The following is a 13,519-nucleotide window of genomic DNA, read 5'->3' on the forward strand; positions in this document are numbered from 1 at the left end:
ATACGGGAGATTGTTGTCACATGTAGTACACAACCAGTACTTGCCAGAAATTCCTGCAGCTCCTTCAGTGTTGCTGTAGGCCTCTTGGCAGCCTCCCTGACCAGTTTTCATCTTGTCTTTTCATCAATTTTGGAGAGACGTCCAGTTCTCAGTAACGTCACTGTTGTCCCATATTTTCTCCACTTCTTGATGACAGTCTTCACTGTGCTCCATGGTATATCTAATGCCATGGAAATATTTTTGCACCCTTCTCCTGACTGATCCCTTTCAACAATGAGATCCCTTCGATGCTTTGTAAGCTCTCTGTGAACCCTGGTTTTTGCTGGAGGATGCAACTGAGTAAATGTCTGAATTTTATTTGGGGTTAATCAGAGTCATTTTAATTGAAAGCAGGTGTGAACCCAAAAAGACCGAATGTTGTAATTAAATCAAAAGGTGCTTCAGCAAAGTATTAGTTTAAGGGTGTGCACACTTATGCAACCAGCTTATTGCACACTTTTTTTTAAATGTTTTTTCCCCCTAACAGATTTGTTTTTCAATTGAATTGTACAGGTTATAGGTCACATTAAAGGTGGGAAAAGTTTTGAAATTATTTATCATTGTCTCTTTCTCTTTTTTTTTACATCAGAAAAGCCTATTATTTTAACGGGCTTGTGTACACTTTTTATATCCACTGTAGTAGTAAGTAAGCAGGTACATTTTAGTCACGTAGCACATTGAAACAGAACTCAGGTTTAGCAAAGTACTGTAAAATACATTGTACCACACCTGACAGACAATAGAAAACATATAATAAAAGTATGTACAGTATAGCGTTCCTTAAATCATGAAGCAAAACAAAATAAGGATTTAACCAGATATATTAGAGATAAAAAGTGCATATTGTTCTTTTTTATATACACCCACCTACCAAACATTAAAACAACATTTACAGTATGTGTGATTTGTTCACTTGGCTGTATGAAATGCTATGTTGTATGTGGGATGGTGTTATAAATCCGTTATAATCCTTATTAAAGTGTATGTCGGTTAATGACAGTTGTCTGAAGGGTTTATGTAGGTGTGTGTCATGCTGTGGGCGTTATGAATGCTACTTTTAAATTAGTAATGCAGTGCAGAAGTACGCAGATGGAGACATAACTCTCGTAAACCACTGATTTGCATTTCAGCTAACTGCCAAGTCTCTCTGTATTTTATAAACCTTTTTTTAATTATTTCATTGCACAGTGATGATTTTACTCAGTGCAATTTTTCAGTGGTAAAGCTAGTATGTGTACTGGTTTTCAAATAATCAGAGCTTCTAGTGAGAATGTTGCTGCACTCAATACAATTTGGAGCTAAAAGAGCACAGTGAACATAGGCCACTGTTTAAGAATATAGTCCTCAGTGGGACTTTTTAAATAGGTGATATTGTGGGGGAAACTGTACATATTTTAAGGCTGGCTACATACAGTGTTTTGCAAAAGTATTCATCAGAAAGGTTTCATACGAAAGGGGGTGAACACCTATGCACACTCCAGATTCCTGGGGGGGGGGGGGGGGGGTTCAGCATAATTATTGTTTGTGTCACAATTAAAAAACAATTTGCACCTTTAAAGTTGTAGGCAGGGCGGCACGGTGGTATAATGGTTAGCATTGTTAGCTCACAGCAAGAAGGTTCTGGGTTCAAGCCCAGTGGCTGACAAGGGCCTTTCTGTGTGGAGTTTGCATGTTCTCCCCGTGTCTGCATGGGTTTCCTCCGGGTGCTCCGGTTTCCCCCACAGTCCAAAGACATGAAGGTTAGACTAATTGGTGGCTCTACATTGACCGTAGGTGTGAATGTGAGTGTGAATGATTGTGTCTCTATGCGTCAGCCCTGTGATGATTTGGCGACTTGTCCAGGGTGTACTCTACCTCTCACCCATTGTCAGCTGGGATAAGCTCCAGCTTGCCTGTGACCCTGCACAGGATAAGCAGCTACAGATAATGGATGAATGGATGGATGGAAATTGTAGGCATGTTGTGTAAATAAAACAGTGCTAACCCCCCAAAAATCCATTTTAATTCCAACTTGTAATGTGACAAAACAGGATAAACACCAAGGGGGATGAATACTTTTGCAAGACACTGTAAATCTCAGAATATGAGAATTTTCCTATGAAGTTCTGAAGCAGCTGTGTATGTGGTGATATGAATGTTGGACAGAAATATGGATGAACTAAAGCAGGTTACGGGCAGCATAGTGGCGCAGTGGGTACAATTGCTGCCTCACAGCTCCAGGGTTCCATGGTTCAATCCTGAGTTTGTGTATTGCATGTTTCCTTGCCCATGTGGCTTTCATCTTGTCTTGGTTCTCCTGTTTCCTCCCACCTCCCAAGAACATGCCTGTCAGTAGATTATGGATTGGTATGAATGAGTGTGTGGTGTGTTTTCATGGTGTGCTGTGTTTGGTTTCATCCCATCCAGGGTGTGTTCCCAAGACAGAATCTGGATACACTGTAACCCTGACCAGGATAATGTAATTACTGGAGATGAATGAATGAATGAATGAATGAATGAATGAATGAATGAATGGAACAGGTTCAACTTCCTTGTCCATGCATATGACACCACCGCATATAGCACCATCCAAGCATCCATATTTTACAGAATAGAAACTTTATTTATATTCTTTATACCATACAGGATTGCACAAGGCCAGTTTTAGACACTTTTGTTATCTTTACAAATGGCTCTTACTGTAGGGCGGCATGGTGGTGTAGTGGTTAGCACTTGCCTCACAGCAAGACTGTTCTGGGTTTGTACCTTTCTGTGTGGAGTTTGCATGTTCTCCCTGTGTCTATGTGGGTTTCCTCCACAGTTCAAAGATATGCAGTTAGTTTAGCATGGGGCAGCTTTGGGCTGAAGTGCCCTTGAGCAAGGCACCTAACCCCCAACTGCTCCCTGGGCGCTGTAGTATAGCTGCCCACTGTTCACTGTTCACTGCTTCAGATGGGTTAAATGCTGAGAGGAATTTCACTGTGCTTAAGTGTGATAAATAAAGTTGTTCTTTTTCTTCTTCAAACAAGATTTACAACGACTGGTAAACTCTGGTGTGGCATACAGTGGATATAAAAAGTGTACACACCCTGTTAAAATGATAGGTTTTTCTGAGGAAAAAAAATGAGACCACAATAAATCATTTCAAAACTTTTCCCACCTTTGACCTATAACCTGTACAATTCGATTGAAAAGCAAACAAATCTGTTCAGGGGGAAAAAAACATAAAAAATAAAAAGCGTACAATAAGCTGGTTGCATAAGTGTGCACACCCTTAAACTAATACTTTGTTGAAGCACCTTTTGATTTAATTACAGCATTCAGTCTTTTTGGGTCGGAGTCTATCAGCCTGCCACATCTAGACTTGGTAATATTTGCCCACTCTTCTTTGCAAAAGCGCTCCAAATCTGTCAGATTGCGAGGGCATCTCTTGTGTGCAGCCTTCTTCAGGTCACCTCACAGATTTTCAATTGGATTTAGGTCTGGGCTCTGGCTGGGCCATTCTAAAACTTTTTGGGGTCATTGTCATTGGGATTATGAAATTCCTCTTCATCTTTCTAGTAGACACCTGAAGGTTTTGGGCCAAAAATGACTGGCATTTAAAACTGTTCATAATTCCCTCCACCTTGACTAAAGCCCCTGTTCCAGCTGAAGAAAAACAACCCCAAAACATGATGCTGCCACCACCATGCTTCACCATGGGTATGGTGTTCTTTTGGTGATACACAGTGTTCTTTTTGTGCCAAACATACCTTTTGGAATTGTGGCCAAAAAGTTCAACCTTGGTTTCATCAGACCATAACACATTTTCCCACATGCTTTTGGGAGAGTTGATGTTTTTTTTGTTGTTTTTGTTGCAAATTTAACCCGGGTCTGGATGTTTTTCTTTGACCCTACCTCATAGTCCAGACATATGGAGAATACGGGAGATTGTTGTCACATGTAGTACACAACCAGTATACTTGCCAGAAATTCCTGCAGCTCCTTCAGTGTTGCTGTAGACCTCTTGGCAGCCTCCCTAACCAGTTTTCATCTTGTCTTTTCATCAATTTTGGAGGGACGTCCAGTTCTCAGTAACGTCACTGTTGTCCCATATTTTCTCCACTTCTTGATAACTGTCTTCACTGTGCTCCATGGTATATCTAATGCCGTGGAAATTTTTTGTACCCTTCTCCTGACTGATACCTTTCAACAATGAGATCTCGTCAATGTTTTGTAAGCTCTCTGTGAACCCTGGCTTTTGCTGGAGGAGCAACTGAGTAAATGTCTGAACTTTATTTGGGGTTAATCAGAGTCATTTTACTTGATGGCAGGTGTGAATCCAAAATGACCGAATGCTGTAATTAAATCAAAAGGTGCTTCAACAAAGTATTAGTTTAAGGGTGTGCACACTTATGCAACCAGCTTACTGTACATTTTTTTTTAATGTTTTTCCCCCTAACAGATTTGTTTGCTTTTCAGTAGAACCTTGGTTTCAACAGACCATAACACATTTTCCCACATGCTTTTGGGATAGTTGATGTATTTTTTGTTGTTGTTGTTGCAAAATTTAGCTGGGCCTGGATGTTTTTCGTTGACCCTACCTCATAGTCCAGACATATGGAGAATATGGGAGATTGTTGTCACATGTAGTACACAACCAGTATACTTGCCAGAAATTCCTGCAGCTCCTTCAGTGTTTCTGTAAGCCTCTTGGCAGCGTCCCTGACCAGTTTTCATCTTGTTACCTCCGCCAAGGAGGTTACGTTTTCGGTAGCGTTGGTTGGTTTGTTGGTTGGTTGGTTTGTCTGTTAGCAACATTACGGAAAAAGTTATGAACGGATTGCTCTGAAATTTTTTCCAGAGGTGTGACTGGGCACAAGTAACAATCCATTAAATTTTGGCGGTGATCTGGATCACCGTCTTGTTCCCGGAATTTTTTAAAAGATTCTTGGCAGAGGTCTGTGCTCTCCGAGTGCTTTTCTAGTCTTTTCATCAATTTTGGAGGGACGTCCAGTTCTTGGTAACGTCACTGTTGTCCTATATTTTCTCCACTTCTTGATGACTGTCTTCACTGTGCTCCATGGTATATCTAATGCCGTGGAAATATTTTTGTACCCTTCTCCTGACTGATACCTTTCAAAAGTGAGATCCCTTCGATGCTTTGTAAGCTCTCTGTGAACCCTGGCTTTTGCTGGAGGATGCAACTGAGTAAATGTCTGAACTTTATTTGGGGTTAATCAGAGTTATTTTAATTGATGGCAGGTGTGAACCCAAAAAGACCGAATGCTGTAATTAAATCAAAAGGTGCTTCAACAAATAGTAGCTTAAGGGTGTGCACACTTATGCAACCAGCTTATTGCACACTTTTTTTTTTATGTTTTTACCCCGCAAACAGATTTGTTTGCTTTTCAGTAGAATTGTTCAGGTTATAGGTCACATTAAAGGTGGGAAAAGTTTTGAAATTATTCATCATTGTCTCATTTTTTTTTTTTATATCAGAAAAGCCTATTATTTTAACGGGCTGTGTACACTTTTTATATCCACTGTATAGCTATCATGTCTAACAGAGTGGGGGGGAAATGCATTCAAGCCAAGTGGCGACATCACATACAGTACAGATTCCTGCGCGTACAGCACAACATCCAATCCATTCAATAGCAGTCTGTTCCTCGTGTCCGATGAGGCGCGACGGTCAGGGTGTATGTAGGAGAGAGATTCGAACGCGCACTGTGTCTATTTTAGACTTTCTCATGCACTCTTTATGATCCTTAGACGTAGAGAAAGGAGAGAGAGAGAGAGAGAGAGAGACTCGTGCGTGTCATGCGGTTCGATTCGGATTCACACCCGCGCGCCCTGTGCGTCGTAAACAAGCGCACACGTGCGTAAAGGGGGTCGATTTGGAGAAGGACGGGTGCGTGTTTTATTTTGGGCTGTTGTTTTATTATTATTTTTTTTTACGTTCAAAGTTGGTTTTGCACTTTTGCAAGACACAGAGAGAGAGAGAGAGAGAGAGAGCGTCCTTCAGGACCCAAGCACGCGTGAGATCACTGGTGATATAAATATCTCCTTGCCCGCGGATCTACAGTGCTCCAGCTCCTGGCTATTAGCCACCTGAACAAAATGCAGGACATGACTTAACTGGTACAGAGAGAGTGAGAGTGAGAGAAGTGAAAAGAGAGAGAGGGAGAGTTGTTTTGAGGAAGAATGAATGTTGCTCTCTGGCTCGCGCTTGTATCTCAGCTGATTGGCACCGCGGCGGTGTGGTTGGAGGATCACCTGGTGGCCTCGGGTCGCCGCACTGGCACTCTGTACTGCAGGGTGGGCATCGGCTTCCATCTCCAGATCCACCCCAGCGGCAGAGTGAACGGGAGTCACGAGCCCAGTCACCTCAGTAAGGACCTGATTGTGTGCGCATTTACGCGGGTTTGGAAAACTCAGCCTGGGCAGGAGCTACTATATCATGCTTCAGTAATTATGATTGTAGGAGTACTTGAAGTGCAAGGAGAATGTGACAGAATGTTTATTTTTTAAATGCATGATTCGACAAAATGCATTTCTGTTTTTTAGTATTCTGTGAGCATGCTAAATTAGGCTTTATGTTACATTACAGTAGAGGCATTTAGCAGACGCTCTTATCCAGAACGACATACAACATACCCGGATCAGTTAGGGGTTAGGTGCGTTGCTCAAGGGCACACAGCAAAATCCCCAGTGTTGAATTAACACCCTACTGTGTTTATATGTGTGTGTGTGTGTGTGTGTGTGTGTCCAATTTGACACAAATGAACTCTAAAAGTGTTAATTCAACACTGGGGAATTTGCTGTGGCACTTCAGCCATTCCTGCTGATCCAGGGAATTAACCCAACAACCTTTTGGTGTTGAATTAACACCCAGAGTGTTGATTTAACACCCTACTATGTTTACATATGTCCAATTGGACACGAGTGAATTCTAAAAGTGTTAATTCAACACTGGGGAATTTGCTGTGACACTTCAGCTATTCCTGCTGGTCCAGGGAATCAACCCAACAACCTTTTGGTGTTGAATTAACACCCAGAGTGTTGATTTAACACCCTACTATGTTTATATATGTCCAATTGGACACAATTAATTCTAAAAATGTTAATTCAACACTGGGGAATTTGCTGTGACACTTCAGCTATTCCTACTGATCCAGGGAATTAATCCAACAACCTTTTGGTGTTGATTTAACACCCTACTATGTTTATATATGTCCAATTGGACACGAGTGAATTCTAAAAGTGTTAATTCAACACTGGGGAATTTGCTGTGACACTTCAGCTATTCCTGCTGGTCCAGGGAATCAACCCAACAACCTTTTGGTGTTGAATTAACACCCAACTATGTTTATATATGTCCAATTGGACACGAATTAATTCTAAAAGTGTTAATTCAACACTGGGGAATTTCCTGTGGCACTTCAGCCATTCCTGCTGGTCCAGGGAATCGACCTGATGACCTTTTGGTCCCAAAGCTGCTTCTCTAACCATTAGGCCATGGCTTCCCTAGATTACACCCTATTCAAACGAGCTCTTTAACCAGTAATAACATGCTGGCTTCACAAGCTGTAATAATAGTTTACCTACATGTTTATTAAGCAATACTGTAAATATTAATAATAGAATTGACTATAGTAGCATTATTAAAATGAATCATATTAAAAAAAAGAGTAACAATTAATAACCAAGGCATGAATGTAGGTTTTGAAAATTGTGCTGGGGGAGGGGGGGGAGTCATCAGTATGTAACATGCTCATATACTGATAAACTGCAAATAGACTTTTAACAAATGAAACTTTTAACAGAGTTGTAGACAAATCTTGCATTTCTTAAAAAGAGCCGAGGACATGTCCACAATGTCCCGAGTATAAATTGGTGCAAAGCATGTCACCTCTGCAATATCATTTATATAGTGTGCAATTTTGCCTACTTTATGCAGCCCTAATTAGACTATAACATCCATCTACAATTGCTTCATAACTCATTAATGAGCTGGAATCATATGACAAATCTGTGGACTGGTTATTAAACACAAAGTATCACAGTTTTCACTGTATCTGTGAACCTGTTTATCACATTTTTAAAAAATCTGATGTCAGTGAAAGAAATTGCAGCAGCAGTGCAGGTATTAGATTATTTGTTCAGAAAAATGTTTTTTGTTTTTTTTTTGTTTTTTTACAATGCAAATACAGTTTGCTCTTTCTGGTGTGTTTGATATTTAAAAATCAGGCCTTATAATAACAATTTTCTTATCATTAGCAATACCAAATAGAGTAATGTAAATTATTTTTATTTCAGATTCACTTGTGGTGACATCAGTTTATACTATAAAATCATATAATTTTATAGAGCTGCCCCAGTTATTGATAAAGAGCTACACTGTTAGAAATAGGTTTACAGTAGGAGTCCATTTCTGTCCCCCAAGGTACAGTCTACACTAATGTACCCCCTAGGGCTCATTATTGGACCTCAAGATAATTATGTGTACCTTTTTAGGGTCAAAAAAATACACATATGTTCCCAAGCAGTATATAGAGGGTACAAATAAGTACCTTAGAGCGTCCTGCCACAGTGACGAGCTGGTGAACCCCTAAAGGTACAATAATGTACTTTATTTTCTGAGAGTGTACAATACATTTCTCAATATTTTACTGGACCGGTTATGCAGAATAAGCTGAACAGGCTTACGCAGTCAAAATAAGTTTGTTTTAAAGCTAGACGGCCTTTCGATTTCATAAAATTGGTGAAATTTAGTTCCCTCTGAAATTTGGTCATTGTGATATATGTTTATTTCTGTAATATCTCAACAACAAAAAAAAACAAAAACAGGCCATTCTGTGGCTGGGAAGTTATTTAATTTGAGGGGATTCCCAAGCAAATAATGTGCATGAACTCGCTCACTTCATGTAGTCAAGCAGACAGAGGAAGCCCGTATGCGCATGCGTAGGTTTACCTTCTTCTTCTTCTTCTTTTTCTTCTTCTTTTGAGTTTTACAGCACCTGGCCTCCACAGTGCTGTATTACTGACATCTACAGGTTTACCTTGACCGTGCACTGACAGTTCCATCATTCTGTCGCTAAACGAACAGCTGATCACACCAAGGTGCTCGCTGACCGCCGATATTTATTAGTTTGGTCCTGCGTTTCCTTTCCTTCGCAACATAACATCTTTTCTTCTCGCTTTCCATTACTGTAGTTGGTCTTTCACGTTTCATTCGCACACTCACGTCCTCCATTTTTCTCTCCTGTTTCAAATGCGTATCCCACAATGACTTGCGTAAACGGAGAAAGCCCACCATGTCATGTATGATGTAGTATCTTGAATTGGGTCATGGTGAAGCAGGAAAAACTAGCGGAGAATTTAGGGCCACATGGCCTTAAATTCATTAATTGTTCTATTTTTTAAAAAACTAATAAAATTGGAAGTCTGTGATTCAAATTCAGTAGCTTTCGGTCCACTAAACAAAAATAATTGGGTGTCGGGGAAAATTCTTTTTACGACCTACACTTGAAAAATCTGAAAGGCAGTCTATCTTTAAGTGTTTGTGATCCAATACTACCACAATTAGAGCACACTTTTTTATTCCTCTTATGCCACAGTAATTTGTAAACAATTACAATTCCTAATTCTTTATTTTGTTTTATCCATTTATAGTTGTATTTATTATTATGGAATGTCCATAAAACAAGTTGGTTAGCGTGATCACTTATGTTACAGCAGCTATAAACCATCATTTTTTTATCAGCTTCTATTCTCTTTTTCTCTCTCTCCTATCAAACTGCACTTCGTTACTGACGAGCAAATCAGAATGTGTTGCTTATGTATTCAAAGCTAATAAATCCCCAGGCTTGTTTTGCACATGTGATTAACTTATTAGGCCATTCCAAAGTGTGCTTCTGTTCATGTGGCATTGCTTGTGTCTGTTTGTTTATTGGGAAATGCTCAATGTGAACAGCTGCAATGACTCGTATGAGAATGTTACTTGGTCGAGAACCAGAATGCCATGCACTGAATTGCTGTTAATGGTTCTGTGTTCAGGGCACATGCCATTGTGTTAAGTCTGTTCGGCGGTCCAATATGTGCTGGATCAAAGGTAAACAGTATTTGAGGAAAAAGAAAGACAAAGACAAATGGTTGTTGAACAAAACACCGAACTCAGTGATAGAATTAAAGCTGAAGGGTTAAGAATCTTCTGAACGTTTGAATTTGCTACCCCTTGATGAAACCAGTCAGTTCTGGCTTTACAGAACCAAAACAGTGAGAAAAGTTGCTCACTTTTATGATGAACTGATTTATTTTCCATATGGACTGTACATTAGAAAGGCTGCTGCCTTCTTCAGAAATAGATTTTTCATATGGGACTGCATCACTACTTTGATTCATTGGTTAAGGTTATATCCAGTACCATGCTACTATAAGTTTCTCTCAGATCACTTATCACTCACCATTCACATAAAATGCATTTGTGACGGTCTGCAGGTCTGCTGGAACTGTTTTCCATATCACAAGGAGTTATAGGAATCCGAGGAGTTTTCAGCAACCGATTTCTAGCGATGAATAAGAGAGGATGGCTTCATGCAACTGTGAGTCAATAATTACATGTTACACTCTCACATCAACTCACAAACCTATCGCATTAAACAAAGAGGGGATTGTTTTCTATTGTTTCTGTTTTAATCCTTTAACGTCAGGTTTGTTATCCAGTTAACCACCTTATATCATTGTTCCATATCAACATTATAATCAGTGGCGGCTGGAGTTTTTTTTTTTTTTGTGGGGGGTGAAAATATACAGCACCAGTCATAGTAACGATTAAGTGTGTCCAAACTTTTGACTGGTACTGTATATCAGTAATATAGAATTTAAAAGTTCTATGTATAGAAATAATTATAAAATTATGTACAACTTTATATGCTCACCGGCCACTTTATTAGGAACACCCATCCACCTGCTGTTTAAAGTACCGTAGTTCCCTAATCAGCCGATCCCTTGACAGCAGCACGATGCATCAAATCATGCAGATACAAATCAAGAGCTGCAGTTAATGTTCACACATCAGAATGGAAAAAAAAATTTCGATCTGAGTGTGACTTTCTTTCACTGTGGCATGGGTGTTGGTTTGAGCCAGATGGACTGGTTTGAGTATTTCAGAAACTGCTGATCTCCTGGGGTTTTCACACACAACAAACAGTCTCTAGAGTTTACACAGAATGGTGCAAAAAAACAAAAGAACATCGAGTGAGTGAGCGACAGTTCTGTGGGTGGAAACAAACGCCTTGTTGATAAGAGACATCAGAGGAAAATGGCCAGATCGGTTCGAGCTGCCAGGAAGGATATAGTAACTCATAGCAACTCTTTACAACCGTGGTGAGCAGAAAAGCATCTCAACATGCAGCAGCAGAAGAACACACTGGGTTCCAGTCCTGCAGCCAAGAACAGGAGTCTTAGAATCAAAAACATGTTCCTATTAAAATGGCCGGTGAGTGTGTATAACTTTTGGCATTTGAATCTGAACTGTGTTTCCTCTGAATAATAAACACGATAAATAGAAAAACTGTCATGCTTTTGTTCAAATGAAAAAACACAAAACTTATATTTAAATTTGTACTTTGATTATACAATGTGTGTTCAGTCTATCAACTTTCAGTTTCTCCTCCATACATATTTTAGTGTAAAAATAATGAGGGTAAATAATCCACTTTGTTCATGTTCAATACCCCTGCGACTTAGTTGTAACACGCCTACTGGTGACATATTACAGAACTGTCGCCAAAATGGGCTGAATATATTAACCCTTGTATGGTGTTCTGGTCTGTGGGACCCGTTTTCATTTTTATCAAAGGAACAGTGATACAATTAATTATTTTTTCAAACTCAGGTTTCCACTCATATCCATCCATCCATCCATCCATCAATTATCTGTAGCCGCTTATCCTGTACAGGGTCGCAGGCAAGCTGGAGCCTATCCCAGCTGACTACGGGTGAAAGGCGGGGTACACCCTGGACAAGTTGCCAGGGTCATTACAGGGCTGACACATATACCCCTTTTCCACCAAATCAGTTCCAGGGCTGGTTCGGGGCCAGTGCTGGTGCTGGTTCACAACTCGTTCAACTTGTGAGCCAGCTGAGAACCAGTTTGCTTTTACATAGCTCACGGTGCCACGTCATTGCGTCGCTGTATACGTCATTACGTCGCTGTATACGTCAGTTACGTCGCTCCGTTTTCATAAACCTTGGCGCGAATATCAAAGCAAAAACAACACGGAAGAAGCAGCAGCAGCAACAACAACAATAATAATAATAATGGCTGACTTCGCGTTTGTACAGCTGCTGCTTCTCGTCGCTTAAAAATGGCGACCTTTCGCGATCTTGTTATTGTTGTTGGTCTTAACAACTCTGCCCCCCCCGCTGACGTAAGCGGTTCTTTCCTCTGGCCCAGCAGAGAGTTGGTGCTAGCCTGGAACCGTTTTTTCTGGCCCCAGAGCCAGTTCTTTGTCAGTGGAAACAGAAAACCCGGTTCCAAACTAAGCACTGGCCCCGAACCAGCCCTGGAACTGCTTTGGTGGAAAAGGGGCAATAGACAACCATTCACACTCACATTCACACCTACGGTCAATTTAGAGTCACCAGTTAACCTAACCTGCATGTCTTTGGACTGTGGGGGAAACCGGAGCACCCGGAGGAAACCCACGCGGACACAAGGAGAACATGCAAACTCCACACAGAAAGGCCCTCGCCGGCCACGGGGCTCGAACCCGGACCTTCTTGCTGTGAGGCAACAGCGCTAACCACGACACCACCGTGCCGCCCATTTTGTTATATTTTAGTTCTATTTCGGAAATTCTGATTTCACCCTCAAAAGCTAAAAAACAATGGCATTGCTGTTTATTTCACTGAACTGATGATAATATCACTACTAAAAATACTTTTTATTTACAGTGAGGGGAAATAAGAATTCAGACCCTTTTGAGTTTGTTATTTAATATACTTCCAGCGTATACTGTATCTCTACTTCATAATTACACATAATGTGCTTTGACTTCATATGTCTTCATAAGCCTAAACAAAGATATGTTTACAAAATGAAACCGGTAGGTGAAATGTTACATAAAAAATAAATCAAGTTCTGGATATAATGGCTGGGAAAAAAATGTTCTTGGGCAAATTGCACCAGGTGTCATTATAAAAGATGTTGTCATTGGCTGGGAAGATATCATGCAGTTCCACAAAGTAGCAGTCATGGAGCTTCCTAAAGTTCTCAAGGACAACATTATAAAACAATACTTGAACGGAAGACACTCCAGAGCCGTAGCAAAGACATTAAACATGTCGGACCGACAAGTGCACCAAGAAGGTAAGCATTCACTTGAAAAGAGTTTCAGAATGATCTGAAAAAGAGGACAATAAACAATGAGCTGCATCTCAATCATCTTCACATAAAACGCTTGCTAAAAAAAAAAGCACAGAGATGTGTGTCAATAATCTGCACATGAGCACT

General features: G+C 40.3%; 1 protein-coding gene across 1 annotated transcript in view; it reads left to right on the plus strand.

The window, feature by feature from the left end:
- Nucleotides 1-6,204: 6,204 nt before the first annotated feature.
- fgf5 (fibroblast growth factor 5) overlaps nucleotides 6,205-13,519 on the plus strand; it is a 31,251-nt gene continuing 23,936 nt past the window's right edge. Inside the window, exons 1-2 of the mRNA XM_060906660.1 lie at nucleotides 6,205-6,391; nucleotides 10,501-10,604. Coding sequence (XP_060762643.1) covers nucleotides 6,205-6,391; nucleotides 10,501-10,604 — 291 coding nt within the window. The remainder of the gene's footprint in view (nucleotides 6,392-10,500; nucleotides 10,605-13,519) is intronic.

The sequence above is a fragment of the Neoarius graeffei genome, chromosome 24 (assembly GCF_027579695.1).
Source record: "Neoarius graeffei isolate fNeoGra1 chromosome 24, fNeoGra1.pri, whole genome shotgun sequence".
Taxonomy (NCBI): Eukaryota; Metazoa; Chordata; class Actinopteri; order Siluriformes; family Ariidae; genus Neoarius; species Neoarius graeffei.